At 40.3% G+C, this 18,936-nt stretch overlaps 1 protein-coding gene across 2 annotated transcripts in view; it reads left to right on the top strand.

Moving 5' to 3' along the window:
- slc9a5 (solute carrier family 9 member A5) overlaps positions 1-18,936 on the top strand; it is a 113,337-nt gene that overhangs the window by 63,762 nt on the left and 30,639 nt on the right. For both annotated transcript variants that reach the window (XM_055648520.1, XM_055648521.1), the window contains exons 4-10: positions 3,367-3,445; positions 4,251-4,428; positions 7,225-7,445; positions 7,837-8,039; positions 11,368-11,457; positions 12,429-12,499; positions 18,520-18,649. In XM_055648520.1, the coding sequence (XP_055504495.1) occupies positions 3,367-3,445; positions 4,251-4,428; positions 7,225-7,445; positions 7,837-8,039; positions 11,368-11,457; positions 12,429-12,499; positions 18,520-18,649 (972 nt within the window). The remainder of the gene's footprint in view (positions 1-3,366; positions 3,446-4,250; positions 4,429-7,224; positions 7,446-7,836; positions 8,040-11,367; positions 11,458-12,428; positions 12,500-18,519; positions 18,650-18,936) is intronic.

Here is an 18,936-nt window from a genome sequence, read left to right as displayed (position 1 = left end):
TGGAAACCTTTTCCTTTACCTCTGACATGACTAATGTCTGTGGAATGTGCTAAGGGGACAAAAAAACCCTATTCAAGGCAATGTAATTCTGTTGTTCAGAGAAGAGGACCGAGGACAGTTGAGTGTCTACATTGGTCACTTAGCTGGAATTCTCGCTCCCTTCAACCGGCCGATGTTAAGTAAAGTTTTGAACTGGTCTACCAAACAGTTTGTGTGGTGTCTGTTTATTAAGAAGCGAACCTGGTTTAGTAGTTATAAAAGTAACCCTTTTCACAGGCACACCTCACTACCATATGAATATACTTCAGATGGGATGGATTGGCCAGCTATCTCGGGGCTGCAGGCATCTTCTGCCGTGTGAGAGCACAGTTCACAGCCATGTTTCTGACTTGCAAATTATCCAGGATTCAAGCCGAACCCTGCCCTGACCTGGGGTGGGGCCTGTATCCAATAGAATGAAGTTTCTGCCTTTTTGGTTACCTCTTTCTCCTTCCCTTTACACACACCAAGATCCTATCTCTTGTCATCGCCCCACTTCAGTTTGTCTCTCCCCTCTCGAGTTTGCTGCCCTACTCCAACCCTTCAGCATTCCTCAATCTTTCTATGTTCCTGTTCCTTTTCCAGGGCCACATTTTCTTAGATAAGCCCACGGCTTCTCTCTGTGCCCATTTGACATCATCCAAAAGACTTATTAAGACGCTCATCAGACCCAACTGCCCCATTTTCCTTGCTCACATCGCCTCCTACTTAGCATGCCTGACAAAACTCCTTCTTGTCCATGTCACCTCTTTCCCTTCTGTAGATTCTGCCTGGATCAGTTATCACCACTCTTTCCACATTTCCTTTGAGGATATTTGTCAGGCTGAGGAAAAGGGTAAATTCTATCCAGTGTGGATGTCCACATTGTGGATGATTGAACTGAACCTCATGGACTTCACAAACCTGTCTGATAAGTGATGAGATCTTCCACCTGAATGAAGCTTCCCAGCCTGGGTATCCTTGAACATACTATGCCGCATTTGTGTTATCGCGCATTCACAGTTTTTTCCTGCCACCTCCTATTTCTTCGAGAACTTCACCTTTTGAGAACTCCCCCTTGACCACCCTTCTCACTCCATATTTCAAATTCACATTTCTTTTTGCCCATCCACAAAGCACAGCACATTTTCAGGGAGATGCCCTTACAGCTCTCCTTCATGGAGCAACATCTCATCTTCACTAATTTATCTCACTCACTACATGTATGCCCATCATCACATCTGTCTATACAAATCCCACGTGGCTGCATTTATTCTACATCCCCACTATGCTCTGCTCTTTAAAGTACTTGTCCAAATGACTCAAATGTTTTACAGCATTGCAACGTTATTCACACCCAAGTCATTAAACTATAACAGAGGACTCGGCACTCATGACTCGCATACCTTCAATTTGATCAAATAAAACTCAACTACCACCCTCTGCCCATCCAATATGTAGATGTCAACCTCAGTTTCTTGCTTTTTTGAAACTTGTAAATAAATTATAAAGTCTCTTAAAATCAGTATTTAAAATCATTTTAAAATTGATAATGAAAGGTTAAATCCTTCCAGTTCTAAAAGCAGAAAAATTACTGCTGTGATACATTTCCTATTCAGAGCGATTTAAAAGAAGCTAATCCCCTAATAAGTTGCACCTACCCCAAACTTCAGGATGTTACATGGAGATTTTAAACACTGTGTGAGACATTGCAGATGGGTCTGATTGCAAACATGCCCTCTAGTGGTGAAAAGTCGGAATATAAAGTAACTGAAAAATTCCAAAGGGGAATTTCTAGTCCGAATATTTGTTTCGTGGCTTTTCTTTTTTTCCTTAAACCAGACTATAATAATGAGTTACTTGTGCTAACACATATATTGCTTAGTTTAAAACAGCTAATAGCCATGAAGGGCAGGCGATAGCCGAGTAGACAGAGAATATGAGTGTTGTAGAATTTCAATGGGTACAGATTCGGACAAATTTATTTGATGTATATACATGATACGTTCTGTATTATGTAGCTCATTAGATGACTCATTCAGAGCATTACACTGCTCATAATCCACCTCACGGAATCCAAAAAAAGAGAGAAGCTTTCAGCTTGATGTTTCTTTCACAAAGATTTAGACGTTTTTTAAATTGTTATTGAATGCTATCTGGGACACAGAAATCAACAGATATATCACAGGAGATAGGCTGACATCTATTATAAACCTACAGACTCCCACAACTATCTAGACTACTCTTCTTCCCACCCTGCTTCCCCCCCAAAGACTCTATCCCCTACTCCCAATTCCTCCGTCTACACCGCATTTGCACCCAAGACGAGGTGTTCCATAGCAGGAGATCCAAGATGTCTTCATTCTTTAGGGAACGGGGGTTCCCCTCTCCCATCATAGATGATGGTACCTCACAGCTCCGCTCTTGCACCCCCTCCCCTTAGTGGCAACAGGGACAGTCCCACTCGTCCTCACCTTTCACCCCGTCAGCCGTCTCACACAACCCTCTGACATTTTCGCCACCTCCAACGGGATCCCACCACTAGCCACATTTTCCCATTTTCACTCCTTTCTGCCTTCCACAGGGACCGTTCCCTCCGCAACTCCCTGGTTAACTCATCCCTTCCCACCCAAACCAACCCCTCCCCAGGTACCTTCCCCTGCAACCGCAGGATATGCAATACCTGTCCCCATTCCCTCGACTGTCCAGGGACCCCGACAGTCCTTTCAGGTTATGCAGAGGTTCAGTTGCACCTCCTCCAACCTCATCTACTGTATCCGTTGTTCAAGGTGTGGACACTTATACATCGGTGAGACAAAACTGGGTGATCATTTTGGGTGATCTGGGTGATCATTTTGGGTGAACCCCTTCGCTCAGCCCACCCAGACCTACCTGATCTCCTGGTTGCTAAACACTTTAATTCTCCTTCCCGTTCCCACACTGACCTCTCTCTCCTAGGCCTTCTTCATTGTCAGAGTGAGGCCAAACGCAAAGTGGAGGAACAGCTTCTCATATTTCGTTTGGGTGCGAAGAAAGGTCTCGACCTGAAACGTCACCTATTCCTTTTCTCAAGAGTTGCTGTCTGACCTGCTGTGTTACTCCAGCCTTTTGTGTCTATCTTTGGTTTAAACCAACATCTGTAGTTCCTTCCTACACTACTCAAGAGATAATATGTTTTCTTATCGTGCTTGAGGAGGGTGAATGACAATGAACACAATGGGATTTCTTCACATCTGGTGGAGAACTCCATTTGGAAGGTGTCAAAATTAAATACACTATTAACTTTATTTCTTCATTGTAAATATAGCAGAGGAATTTGATATTTATTCAATCATTTTATATTTACAGGTGCTCTATAAAATGTTCAATTCTTTTGCGGCTATTGGCATAGAAAATATACAGGCGTTGGATTACATCAAGGGTTTAGGTAAGAAAATCTAGCCAACGCATGTGTGCTTATGTACAAAATAGTCAATTGGCTCTGTTGAAGATGGTGTTTCAAATTTACAATTACTCACACTTGCCATTTTTGAGGATGAGACAAAAGCAATCAGAAGGAAATTACTTCCCTGAAAGTTGGTAAGAAACGGTGATGGAGGAGGGACGGTGCGAGGGGAAGGGGGAGAGAATCAAAAGCACAGTCATTAATCAACTTTTCCATATGCTTCTGACAGCCAAATCCCAAATCTGGGACCAGGTTGGAATCTGGAATTGAGATCTGTGATGGAACTAAAGATAACAAAATGGGAGGGATTACTATAAAGCACTTTATCCCATCATATTTGGAATTGGATGTGATGATGTTCGTATTGACATTCAAAATCTGTTTTTAAAAACCAAAATCTCTCTGACAGTACGTTATAACTACTATTTCTAGTAAAAATACAAACTGCCCATAATGACCAGTTGTCAAAACGTGGGCTTTAGCATTGCAAACATGTCTCCAAATGTATCCGGAGCATGACGCAATGACCAGGGTATCAACATGAAGTCCCATTGCACATTCTTGTATGCTAGTTTTAAAAATCATCCAAAAAGATACACCCTTTGACCATGTCAATCATTGTTTATATTCTACACAAAAAAATGTCTTGGGTTACTATGAAATTAAGCATTTTTCTCACTGGACAAATAATGTTTGGGTTAATGATGAATTTACAGTGGAGAATACTGAGGGGACATTCTGAGATGGAGTCTTCTTGTAGGTCTCTAAGTTGCTGTTTGTTTTTTAGGTTCAATCTTTGTGGTGAGCTTGGGTGGAACTGCTGTGGGAATTATCTTTGCCTTTCTGCTGGCCCTCATCAGCCGTTTTACTAAGCGGGTCCGCATCATTGAGCCGCTCTTTGTGTTCCTGATTGTTTACCTGGCCCATCTCACAGCTGAAATGATTTCGCTCTCCTCCATCTTGGCGTAAGTTGATTTAGCCCGCATTTATTCACCATTAAACACGCCACGATACACTGAACCCAGAGGAGTTAGTGAAGGGCACTTTGTTAGCATTAGAGAGTAGGATGTGGAATCTTCTCCTCAATACTGCATGAGAAAGGATGGAGTCCAAGCACAATGAGCTTTTGGCTCATTTGTAGCCCTTTTCACTGGAGATTCATCTCAGTTGTCTGTGGGCATAATGTGATAACAATCCTTACAGGGTTTACCTATTTCTAATTACCTATTTGATTACCTATTTCTAACTCCCATACACAGTAACAATATAGGTGGCAAAGAAAATTTACATTGAAAATATACTGATATTTCTTTGTGATAAATGTCTTGTGAACCGGAACCTCCTGCATTCTCTTTTGTATCTATAGTTAGTTTTCTTATACTTTTCAAAGAAATCGTGTGAGATCATCCATTATGGAGCAAAGATCGACATGTTACATTTCTAGCCCATTTTACCATCAAGTGGCAGGAGGGGTGAAGAAGGATTTGTGAGACACAGTGGATAAATTGGTTAAGCATAGTAATCAGGTATAAACAAGAGTCATAGGGATTAGTGGATTGTTGATCTTCATGTCAAGGGGTATAGAAACCACAACGGAGGAAATCATATTTCAGGTGTAGGATCCGAAGTTATAGTGTACCTTTAAATGGCTATTGTACAGCATGGTAACAACCACCTTGATTTTAGGCTTGTTGCTGCAAATTTCAATGGTACAAAGGCTTTGGGTGCTATTGTATCTGTCTTCCTTTGACAAGCTCCTCAACCTGATAGTGGATGGTGGATGGGGTGGGGGTGGTAGTCCAGCAGTCAGAGACCCATTTGGGCCTGAGCTTGGTTAGGATGTTTTTGGCCATTTGAAGGCAGGCTAGTGCTCAGAGTGTAAGGGAGGGGTACTCTTCATCCAAGTGCATGATTGGAACTGGGGGGGTGGGAGGTGCCAATGTGGCAAGATTGCTTCAACCATTGGAGGAGAATCAGGAAGAGGGAGAATGAGGTTTGGAAGTTGGGTTCCATTAGCAGGTTCAAGGGTGGGAGCAATTTGAAAGTGAGATTGTTTAAGAAGGAACTGCAGATGCTGGAAAATCGAAGGTACACAAATCTGAAGAAGGGTTTTGGCCCAAAACGTTGCCTATTTCCTTCGCTCCATAGATGCTGCTGCACCCGCTGAGTTTCTCCAGCATTTTTGTGTACCTTTGAAAGTGAGATTGTTGGCACTAGATTAGTGGAGAGTTCGTCCCAAATATATAAGATAAACAATACAACGTACCTGCCAGTAACGGATAAAAAAAATTGTTATCCCTGAAAGATCAACAACATTTTCTCCTGGGAACATTGTGGATTAATTTGTCTTGAACATTTTTTAAGTGGCATTTTCCATGGGGAGCAATGTCATTTGATGTACAATTGATGTGAAAAATCTAAGACATGCAAGATACATTCATGCTTTGCAAGGGCTTTAAACAGATTTCCATAGTGAAACTGAATTGACTAAGCACCAGGCTGTCATTCTTCTACTCTCCATGATACATTCAGGTTTTGCAAGGTAGCGTTAAACATCAATTGTTCTGCTCTCTGTGAATCACTAAAAACCATCAGTCTGAAGAAGGGTCTCAACTCATGTGTCCATTCATGTTCGCCAAAGCGTTTAGTTTAGTTTAGAGATACAGCGCGGAAACCAAAACCTCAGAGTCCACGCTGACCAATAATCCTTGGACATTAACACAAACTTACACACACTCGGGACAATTTTACACTTATACCAAACCAATTAACCTACAAACCTGTATGTCTTCGGAGGGTGGGAGGAAACCGAAGATCTCGGAGAAAACCCATGCAGGTCAAGGGGAGAATGTACAAACTCCGTACAGACAGCACCCGTAGTCAGGTCTGAACCTGGATCTCTGACGCAGTAAGGCAGCAACTCTACCGCTATGCCACCCGAGGAGTTGCTGCCTGACTTGCTGAGTTACTCCAGCAATTTGATGCGGGGTTTGGTTTGGATAAATTAGGAGGATGGTTTAAACACGGAGACAAGGATAATTGATGTATTCAAGACTGAGATTAGTGGAGTTTGGTTAAGTGAGGTTATTGAAGAACCAGGACTGACGTGGGTAATGGGAATTAAGATGCAGACCAAATCTAATATAATTGCTTCAGGAGCTAATCCTACATTCATTCCTTTTTAGCAGTCAGTGCTAGAAACACTCAGCAGATCAGAGAGCATCTCTGGTGAGAGCAATAAAACCAATATTTCAACTGATGACCTGTTATTTGATGAACTAGTGAAGAAAGATGTTAATTTGTTTATCTCATTTTGGAAGCTGACTAACTTTGGAATGTTTCTCACCTTTTTTCTGTTTGAAAATTAGATCTCCAGCATTTTCATTTTTGTATAAGTAAAAGAACTATTTTGAATTAGGAAAATACATTGAAATACATTAATCGCCGTATTAAGAAACTCAACAATAACTATCTGCAGACCAAATACTGTCTGTACTGCCAGATCAATTCGGATTTAACACATGATGGGACAAGATTATACCTGTACATTTAAGGAGTGACCTCATGCTCTGTATCCAATTATCTTTCTATGACATCGGTGGATTTGGAAGTTAGTTAAAATAATGTTATTGCTTGAATCTGAATTGAATTAGATTGAACTGATATCTGACATTATTCTAAAAAGAAAATCAATCAAAAATTAAAATTAAATCAGATTGTCGAAGATCAATATCTAAGCATTTTTTAATATCCATATTTAGAGTCACTTTCTGCGGTCTGTGTTGCAAAAAGTACGTGGAAGCTAACATTTCGCAGAAGTCACGCACAACTGTCAAATATACAATGAAGACATTAGCCAGCAGCTCAGAAACAATTATCTTCATGCTGTTGGGAATCTCTGCTGTGGACACATCGAAATGGACCTGGGACACGGGCTTAGTTCTCTTCACACTTCTCTTCACATTTGTCTTCAGGGCAATAGGCAAGTACTCTTGTTTCCTAAATACAGTTAGAGCACTAAATACAGCAAATGTAATGGGCCAGAAAATATCCCAAATATAGCCCTGAAGATCTGCTCTCCAGAATTAGCTGTGCTTCTGGTCAAACTATTCGAGTACTGTTACAACAGTAGCATCTACCTGACAATGTTAAAAAAAGAAGCCATTATTCACAAAAGCATGGCATGCCTAATGAAGCTTAAATATTACAGCATTTTAAATCTTCGAAATAAAGATAATTGCTAATATGTGCACAATAAATAGAAGCTTTTATGATCTTGAAATTATGAATTTTATAACTCGCCATTGGATGATTCATATTGGGGGTTTTTTTACTTAAAAAATGTTTATTGTGAGCAATTTTTACATCCACAGGAGTAATCCTGCAAACCTGGGTAGTAAATCATTTCCGACTTGTCCCTTTGGACAGAATTGACCAGGTTGTTATGACATACGGAGGCTTACGAGGTGCAGTGGCATTCGCACTGGTCATACTGCTCAATGGCCAGGTTATCAAGGCAAAGGACTACTTTGTTGCAACGACAATCACTGTTATATTTTTCACAGTGATAATTCAGGTATGTGTGTTTGGTTGCATGCTTCATATTGGTGAAGAACTCAATATTCTTCAAGAACCCCCCTTCAGTTTCTTGCAACATTTTAATGTTTGCATTGGCATGCAGTGTTTTATTAGAATTTACACCCCCTTTTGTCCTCATCTTGTTTTCATTAATTTGTGGAATTAATTGGTCCATAACATGTTGGCACTAACTTCTGAGCTAAATTCAATTGAAAGTATAAGTTAACCCAATCTGATCTTCAAAGAATTCGATATTTAGTAATATTTTAACTGATGTTGGAAATGTAATGATCAAAATCCTATTAATTAGGTCTTTATACTTCACACAAGCCTTCCCCATCCTTCTTCATCTATTATCATCAACTTGTCCCCGTATGGCTCCCCCTCTTTATGTGTTCATCCATATTCTGTGCCATTTTGCTTTTGGTTTAGTTTAGAGATAGAGCATAGAAAGAAGACCTTCGGCCCACCAAGTCCAGGCCAACCCTCAATCACACTAGTTCGATGTCATCCCACTTTCTCATCTACTCCTTGAACAAGTTATAGAGGCCAATTAACGTTCAAATCCAAACATCTTTGGAGTGTGGGAGGAAACTTTAGCACCGGGAGGAAACACATGCAGTCGTCAAGGAGAACCTTCAAACTCCACACCAACAGCACCCGAGGTCAGGATCAAACCTAGGTCTCTGGCGCCATGGTTCTACCAGCTGTGCCATTGAGCTGCCCTTGATTAGTTACTGTTTTACACATATTTTTCCATTCCAACGTCAAAGCATCACCTCTATGAATTTGAAGACTTTGTTAAAATCACATCATAGTACTTTTTTTCCTAGATGTCAGTGCCCTGGCCTACTCATCCTTCCTCGACTGATATAACATATTCAGTTCAGCAATCTAAATTATCTCAATGCTTTCCCAGGATCAAGAGTCTTTAAGCAACCAGCATTAAAAGGGGTCATTGTAGCATTACATATGGAGAGATTCATTACTGCTGATGCTTGCAAAGCCTGACACAAACCCTTAACCTTCTTGTTGCTGTGCGATGTTGTGGCAGGAAACTGGTGCAGATCCTTGCTCTCCTCTGATGCTTTTGTAGCCTTGAGGATACATGCCTCTGAGGGCTGGTGTTGGGGAGGATGACCTTGCAACGCTGAGATGAGGCAAAAGGCTGCAACCGAGCCAGCACAGTGCATGTTGCCATTGCTAGGGACTAGCAGCACTTGCTCCATGTATTGGCACTTTGCCTGCATCCCACGGTCCCTCATCATCTCCTGTCAGATGTGATGGAAGGGGCTCACCATTGAGCTTGTTTCCACAGAGATGGACCTCTAGTTTGGGTGGTCTTGTAGTTTCTTTAGTTGATTCTGGGAAGAGACACTTCTCAACAAATGGACATTTGATTTAATTACCATGGAGCAATTATCCTACATATTTAACCAGATAGTCTTGTCAAAACATCAAAGACAAACAGAACACGCTTAATGCAATGTGGCAGAAAGTATATATTTGATATGTTCCTGGCTTCTGACTCTTGTGCTATTAATGATCACCGGACACAATTTTTCTAGTTACATGCTCCAAATGTCTGTGTCTTTGATGAATAAAGAAAAACAGGTCTGTTGGATATTACAGTTAAGTACGTTAATTGGATGACGGAGAGGAGAGATAAAGAGGCAGCTGTTTGTGAGTTTACTGTTCTGCCACCCTGTACAAGATTAACCTTCATTGAATGTGAAACTTATAACATTAAAACGTCATTTGTCCCAGCTTTGTTCTAACAAGTAGTCAGGTGTCTGCTGCCTATTCCAGGACCTATCATGTTGCCGTTATATAAATGAGTCGTCAGAATGACTCAGTTGAAACTAATAGAGCTGTTCTCTGCTTTTCACAACTCGTGATGGCACTGAATACCATTGAGATTCTGAATCTCCTCCTGCTCCCACCCATCTGAGGATTGAAATGTCACCTTGCTGATGTGGCCATTTGATGAAGTATTTGAGCAGGGGGCAATGACTGTACACCCACATAAAGCATCAAATGTAGCAATCGTCTTCAAGTATCCATATGTGTAGTTTTCTGGGTGTCATAGAGCTATAGTGTCATACAGCGTGGAAACAGGAATCCCAACCACACCGACCAACATGGCCCATCTACACTAGTCCCACCTGCCTGTGTTTGGCAGATACCCCTCAAAACCTATCCTATCCATGTGCCTGTCTAAATGTTTCTTAAATGTTGTGACAGCCCCTGCCTCACTGCAGCTCATTCCATACACCCACCCCCTTTTGTGTAAAAAAAAGTTGGCCCTCAGTTTCCTATTCAATCCTTCCCCCCTCGCCTTAAAACTGTCCTCTAGTTCTTGATTCCCTTACTCTGGGTTAAAAAAATGGGTAAAAAAAACAGCATTTTATCTATTCCTCTCATCATCTTATACACCTCTATAAGATCACCCCTCATCCTCCTACACCCCAACGAAGTCCTGGCAAAATCCTTGTAAATCTTCTGTGCACCCTTTACAGTTTAACAACCACTTTCCTATAACAGGGTGACCAAACAGTAATACTCTAACCGAACACAATACTCTAAATGTGGCCTCGCCAATATCGTACAACTGTGACATGACCTGCCAACTTCTGTACTTAAGTTAGGTTAGGAAAAATTATCTAATTGCTTACTTTGACTACTTACGTCACTCTACCAGCCCTCAGCTTCTGAATCTAGTTATAAAGCCCCTATTTAGTTTTGGATTAAACCATTTAACTGACCATTGACTAGTAATTAAGCAAATGACATCAATGCATCATTTATTAATTGGGTAAATTGAAACCCTGATTTTACTTTTGATTTTTGCTTATGTAGTCAAGCATGTTACTTCATTATACAGATCTGAAGCAATGATCATTCTCTATTACTAGTAATATGAGAGATTACTCCTTCTCAAATCAGTGGCCCTTGTTCATATTGTATTAAAATCAGATATATAACGTCACATCCAAATTTGTCCCTGATGAGTTTCCTTATTTTGCAGTCAATTGAACAATACACGTCACTCACACAAAGTACCAACTAACAAAATTATACATAAGATACTTTTGCATATTAATCATTAATATTCAGGAGCTAACTATTAAAATGTAGAGGATAGGTTTGATTTGGGTGTTAAATAACTTGGATATGCGACAATTAGGAGTCAACAGCAGGCATCCAATGAGCTACCATGGTTTCCTCAATCAATCTCACACAATTACACCACCCTCTGCTTAATTATTATGATCAAATCTGTGCATAGACCAACTACTTTTATTCTAACACCTCTCTATTTTCAGGGGTTGACGATCAAACCTCTTATTAAGTGGCTGAAGGTAAAGCGCCGTGATCATCACAAGCCAACATTGAATGAAGAGTTACACGAACGTGTAGGTATTCAGAACTGCTTAATTTGTTATCCGTTAGTTTAACATTAACTTTTTTTGCTTACACTCTTGTTAGCCATTGATCTTGATGTCCTACCACTAAGTCCCACAGATACTGGCTCACAACCCACCAACTGCCATAGCATGCATGTGGATACTCATTCTTTTAATGAGTTCTGCTTGCTATGAATGTTTCACAGGGAACAGACGTGATCAGTTATCCAGAGGATACATCCATTGAACATTTTCCTGATCTCTCTTTGTATCATATGATAGCTTTCAAATACAGACATGAGAACCTCCCTTTGAAGGATCTCAATTGATTAACTGAAGTTTAAATATAAGATACTACTTACAGAAATTGTGGTCTATTAAGTGACAACTTTAACATTGATCACCAACATCGTGGGGCTGAGTTATGAATGTAAGAATCTATGAAAGGAGATGAGAGTTATTCATGGCCAAAAGGATCAAAAGCCATGAGAACAAGAGAATAGAAGAATATAATGCAATATAGCAGAGATTTGTCCTATTACAGTTCTGATTATATTAGTTCTGTAATGGCCATTCATTGCTAGACACATGTACAGTGACTAGTCTCAGATAAATTGTGTCATAATAGTTAATCGCTTCAAGTATTCCCTTTAAACCTCGTTCATTGATACCCACACATTTCTATTTTCCACCATTATGATTAATACCTGTGCTGAACAGTGTGGAATATGGAACACTATCAATATGGAACATACTTCACATACATTTACGTGTTAATGTTTAATACGTCGACATTATTAATGGGGTTATTGACAGTTACAACTTGTTTCTGAGGGTAGCAGCTGGATACTGCTCGTACAGTATTTCTCCGTCTTCTTTGGTCAGTCATGAAGGACTGATCGCGATTTCTGGTCATTTATTCCCTGGCAGCTTGTCAAGCTTGGAAATCTAATGCCTCTTTTTATTTCTTATTTTCAAAGGCTTTTGACCATATTCTGGCAGCTGTAGAAGACGTTGTAGGTCACCATGGTTACCATTATTGGAGAGACAAGTGAGTAACAAGCTAAATTTGCATTAATTTCCATTCAGACAGTGCAAGTAAAGAAGATTAGCTGTATGAAACCTTTTTCTTATAAATGGTAATTTATGATAAGCTATTCTTTCGTGAAAGTCTCTTGTAATTCTGTAATGTAAGGGAAATACATTGCCTTTGATTCAATTCTTTCACCATAACGTCACTATTTCTCTGCTATTGGATCTCTTTACAATGACTAGTTGCTGTTTTACCAGCTTTGAAAGTGTTTGTAACTCAAAATAGTTATTAATTTCTATTTCCAGTTTGCCAAATAAAAGAAAATTATTAATGACTGTCAGAATGGTACAACTGAATGTTTGTTGATTAAATGGCTAATACCTTGGGAAAAAAAATACTTGTTTATTATAAGAAACTATTAAAAGATTGGTATATTTTAACAGAAAACTTATTTATTGAAAGTAAAGGCATTTGTGCTCAATCAGGTAGAGGGAAAACATGCTTTTTATATAATTTGTACAATTTCTTAATGAATTTCCCATTGAATTTGCCAACATGAAGAAACTATTCAACCATCTGGGCCTGATTCAGAATTCCGTCAGATTATTTAAAATCAAATGATTAAATTTAAACAGTAATCTGGAAATTGGATCATCAATAGCAGCAAAAATATATGTTACTGCAATCTAGTCCATCTTATTCCTCACTCTGCCATTAGTATCAACTGAGGGACGAACCATGGTCCAGTAAGGCATCAAGAAGAGCATGCCACAGGAAGTATGAAGCATAACTTAAGATATAATGCCAACTCGCTAAACAGCAAATCCCCTAACATTCAATCAAAAGTTGTAAATGATCACATACCTAGCAGATGTACAAACATATTCTGCAATGACTGGTTGTGGATGGAGGTGAACAATTATATAGATAGTGGAAGTGGAAGCTCGAGGAATATTATTAATATTAGTGGGTCCCACAATGTTGCCAAAAGAAAGACTGATGTATTTGCAACCAGATTGATTTTAAAAATGGTAAATGAACTTGACTTCCTTTTGCAATCCCCACCATTAAGAAACCAGTGTTTAGCTAATTCAATTCACTACATTATATGATGAAATGGTGCAATGATTTAATACAACCAAGTCTGAAGAAGGATTTCGGCCCGAAACGTCGCCTATTTCCTTCGCTCCATAGATGCTGCTGCGCCCGCTGAGTTTCTCCAGCAATTTTGTGTACCTTCGATCTTCCAGCATCTGCAGTTCCTTCTTGAACACTGAGCAAACTCTTGTTTGTCACATGGAAGACCTATGCTCCATTATTGTTACTACATTAAAATCTTCTTATCAATGTGGGAAATCACGAAGGTATGTCCTAGTCACACGACAAAAGTAATACAGCTAATCACTGTTCAATCGGTCTGCTCCCCCACATTAGAAACTGTTGGAAGGTGCCAACAACAATGCTATATGGTGGCATTAACTATCCAATGACTTACTCACTTGTGCCCAATCTGGGATTTACCAAGGCCAGTTGGCTTCATTACCTCCTCACAGCCTTGGCCCAAATAGAGGCCATAGAAGGGCGGTATGGTGGCGCAGCAGTAGAGTTGCTGCCTTGCAGAACCAGAGACCCAGCCTCATTCCTGACTATGGGTGCTATCCGTAGAGAGTTTGTACGTTCTCCCCGTGATCACGTGGGTTTCTCCGCGGTGCTAGGTTTCTCCCCACACTCCAAAGATGTACAGGTTTGTAGGTTATTCGGCTTAGTAACATTGTAAATTGTCCCTGGTGTGTGCAGGATAGTGTTATTGCGAGGGGGAGGGGGGTAGTTATGAATATCACAATATCTGAATTATCTTTAAATACTACATGATAGTGTATAGTACGTAGTGGAAATGCATTTAGGTTCATTAAAGCTTAATATGAGCTTACATTTCAAATTGCAACAAGAATGGTATATTCCCCAATGTAGGTTCTTGGTTTGCTCAATTCCTATCAATCTTAATTAGGGGATTGCAAATCCCTAAGCTTAAATACATTTGTCTTCATATTGTCTGATGTTATTAAATTATATTAGGGGCTTACATTACATGTTCTCATAAACACTCAGGACTAATATAAACAAAATAGAATTAGATGAAGTGGAATTGAATCATCTCCTTTGTAGTCCTCCTGTATGTTCAGCTGATTGGCTTTAAGGGAGGCCAATCCAACATTTCCACTGCTAAATAATGAAGGTCGTCTGAAAAAGAGTAGAGTGCATTTATGAAATTAAATTGAAAAAACAAAACAAGAATCAAATTGATAGGACATGTACAAAAAACAAACTGCTGGAGGAACTCAGCAGGTCAAGCAGCCTCCTTGGAGAGAAATAGGCAAACTCGTTTTGAGTCAGGACCCTTATTCAGATAGGGTATCCTGCTATTTTAACTGTACTTTAGACGTTAGTTTATCTTAAACTTTAGAGATACAATGTGGAAACAGGCTCGTCGTCCCGTCGAGGCCCAACAATCACCCCACACACTGTCACTATCCTACACACACCAGGGGCAATTTACAGAAGCCAATTAACCTACAAACCTGTACATCTTTGGAATGTGGGAGGAAACTGGAGCACCCGTAGAAAACCCATGTGGTCACAGGGAAAATGTACAAACTGGGTACAGACAGCACCCGTGGTCAGGATCGAACCTGGGACTTTGGCGCTGCAAGGCAGCAACTCTACTGCTGCACCGCTGTGCCGCTCTCAGTGTAGACTGATTGTAAAGTCATCCAACCTGGAAACAGGCCCTAAAGTCCATGCCACCATCAAGGCACACATTTACTCAGTCTGAATAAGGGTCCCGACCCAATATGTCGTCTGTCCGCTTCCCCCCACAGACGTCTGATCAAGATTTCACCCTCTGCAGTTTCTTGTTCAGCTTAAAGATCTCACTGGATGCTTGATACGTTCAAATCTTGTATTGTGTACCGTGATTTACAGTTCCCATTCCTGTTACTTCTTGACTGTTTTCTTATACTAATTCAGATATTAAATCATTTTAAAAATGCTCAACTTTATTAGTGAGCAGAGTTTCAGATTTGCCAGTGCAGGCACTGCAGAAGAAACAACTGCTCCATAATCATTTTCTATCTGTCAATTAATCAGCTCAACTAAGATATACAGTAGATGAGTCCAAACATCTGTTTACTATTATAAAGGTACACGTATGATTATTAATAATAAACTATTCAATGCTGTGGTTCAGTGTTTCAGTGAGTCTGCAGCAGTTCATGGCTACATGAGTGTACTATCTTAGAGCAGAAGATGGCGCTGAAAGGTTTCTTAACATTCTGTTGGTCTTGCCTGCACACCTCTATTGAAGGACCCTAACCCTAATTGATTTTAATCAGCTTTACTTCATCATAAATGGTTGTTTTACTTTACGTTACATATATTTGCTAATTAAAATATAGATCAAATGCATTTTTGTGCCTTTATGTTTCATTTGCATGGCCAGCCTAATATTACTCTAAATTATTTAACGGAAATGGATGTTCCCAGTCACTAAACGGATATAACCCTGTAGATTTAAGGGCAATTGGCTCGTGTGAAGTGTTTGGGTAACAGGACCAATATAAGCTACTAGTTTCTTCAGGTCTGGTGAAAGACTGTGGTTGTAAAATATGAACACAATTATATTTCAATATGGTGAAACTTTATGATGTATAAATGGTTCAACTAGTGCTGAATTGCATAAGTGGGCTTGGTGTGAAAATAAATTCAGAGAGATGGCAGTGTATGATGTAATGTCAATAGAATTTGTCATTTTTAAATGTCATAACTTTTCTTGCCAATTTACCATAAATGGATTTGTATACTCGGGACGTCAGCTCCAGAGACCATCTCAATTTTTAGAAACAAATATATGTATTTACAAGTAGACATTGAGAACAAATAATTATCTGCATAAATATGGTGCTCGGCTTCCACATCCTTTGTGGCAAGTGGCTTCGTGCAAATCCGTACCTTTATAAATTTCCAAACTGATCCAGCTTGTATGCTTCAATACATTCAATGGAAATAGTTTGTTACTAATGCCTTTTCCATTAGCCCATAGGACACAAGAGCGGAATTAGGGTATTCAGCCCACCGTGTTTACTCCACCATTCAATCATGGCTGACCTATTTTTCCCTCTCAAACCCATTCTACTGCCTTCTCTCCGTAACCCTTGACACCCGTACTAATCAAGAATCTATCAATCTCTGCTTTAAAAATACCCAATGACTTGTCCTCCACAGCCGTCTGTAGTAATGGAAGCGGTGTGGACAGACAGAAACTGGGTGGGTAGAGGGACCATTGGGTTGTGGAGTGCTGATGTGGATCATGAGATGCTATTCATCAACATTTGTTGCCCAACCTTAACTGCCCTTGAGAGGATGGTGTTGAATCATCTTTTTGAAATACTTTAGTTCTTCTGGTGTGATATTCTTTACTTTGTAACAGTGAAAACACTTCAAAAAACAGTAAAGGGCAGTAAAGTACTTTGGATGTTCTTTGGTCACAGTGGCATTCGATAAGTGTAAAATCAATTGTGTGAAATAGTGTCCAGGCTGTGGGAATGGGCAATATCTCTTTAAATACCACAGGGCTGTGAGACTGTGGATTGAAGTACCCATCTTGTTCACAAGGCGAGCTCTTGTCAGCTCTTTCCATATACAAGAGAGCTTCAGTGTTCGATGTTTGGCATGGGGTGCCCTCAGATTATGTATGTGTGTTGTCTTGCGTCACACCATGTGCAGGATCACAAAAATCGGAGCCTTAATGCTCCAAGCTTTTTGTTTACTTTCCACTCCATTAGGAATTTTTCCTAAACTGAAGGTAAGAAAATATTGTAAATATGCTTACAAGATGTGTGTTGAGCTTAAGCCACAGTGGTTATAGATTTTGCCATATGTAGTTTGTAGATGAATAGACACAAATAAAGAAAGCATTGGCTCTGATTTTCCAGCAAATGTCTCTGCTCTCACCATCTTGCACAGTGGAGTGAGCAACTACGAGGGGTCAGGGGGGTGGGCATAAGGTGGGGGGGGGGGGGGGGGGGGGGGGGGGGGGGGGGGGGGGGGGGGGGGGTGATGATGTGGACTACAAACCACAAACTGACAGCTGAAAGAGATGCTTCCATCGTTTGACATAGTCAGTAAAACTCTTTTTTTACACCACTACGAGTTCAAATTTGCAACTGACTTATAATGTTATTAAACCTTTAATTGCTGTGATATAAACATAACATTACCAATACCATCCCCATGCAGAGATTCTTCAGTGTCTTATGAAACAAATATAAATTAATGGGAAAGGAAAATCAAAAGGGAGCCTTCTAAGTTCAATTACTTTAACAATATGTAGAAGAAATGCAATTCTAAAACTACTTCCTGTTGTTTGCAAATAAAGATTTAGAATTTAGCTTCAGCCACTCTGACTGCTTCTTAGCTTAGTTTAGAGATGTATAGAAAGAGACCCCTTGGCCCACTGAAGCCACACTGACCATCGCTCGCCAGTTAACACTAGTTCGATGTTATCTCACTGCTCTCTGCACACAAGGGGCAATTTTACAGAGGCCAATTAACCTATAAACCCGCGCGACTTTGCGATATAGAAGGAAACCGGAGCACCCGGGGGAAACCCATGTGGCCACGGGGAGAACGTATAAACTCCACACAGACAGCACCTGAGGTCCGGATCAAAACCAGGTCTCTGGTGTTGAGGCAGCCGCTCTGCCAGCAGCACCACTTTGGTAGAATAGGCTCAGTCCTTTCAATGTGTGTCAGAGAGAGGAAGAACGGACGTCAGGGCAACCGGAAAGTTGGTTTGGAGCTGCTTGGCTTCCGGAAAACATGTAAAGTATGCGGTAGCCCTAACCTGTGGCTTTAATAACCCAGGCTCCTACTGGTCTCTATTTTCCTCCCTCCAAGTCTGTAGTCCATATCACAAAGCATGATTTTCTTGTTCAAGCTTCCTTTTATTTGAGTGACGACTGCATTTATTATTCTTGCAGGTGGGAACACTTTGACAAGAAGTACCTCAGACAGATGCTGATGCGGAAGTCAGCCTACAGGAACAAGGATGACATTTGGGACGTTTACCACAAGTTGAATGTCCGTGATGCCATCAGCTATGCTGACCAGGTGCAAATTTATTTTTTAAGAAAAGTACATTAATGTCCCTGATAGATACAAACAACACATCTGCTGGGAGTTAGTTAACCAGTTTGGCCCAGAGCACTTTGAGGTGAGGGCAAAGTTACACAAATAATGATAGATTCAGAAATAGATCATTCGGCCCAAATGTTCTTTTATGCTCAATAAGACCTTTTGTGCACCCTTCATTTTCTCCCTAATGTGCTTATCTCAGCCATTCATCAATATGTTAGTGCTATTTGACCCCAGACATTCCATGCCCAAAGGAGTTCCAC

The sequence above is a fragment of the Leucoraja erinacea genome, chromosome 17, assembly GCF_028641065.1.
Source record: "Leucoraja erinacea ecotype New England chromosome 17, Leri_hhj_1, whole genome shotgun sequence".
Lineage (NCBI taxonomy): Eukaryota > Metazoa > Chordata > Chondrichthyes > Rajiformes > Rajidae > Leucoraja > Leucoraja erinaceus.
This window is presented reverse-complemented; position numbering and strand designations above follow the sequence as displayed.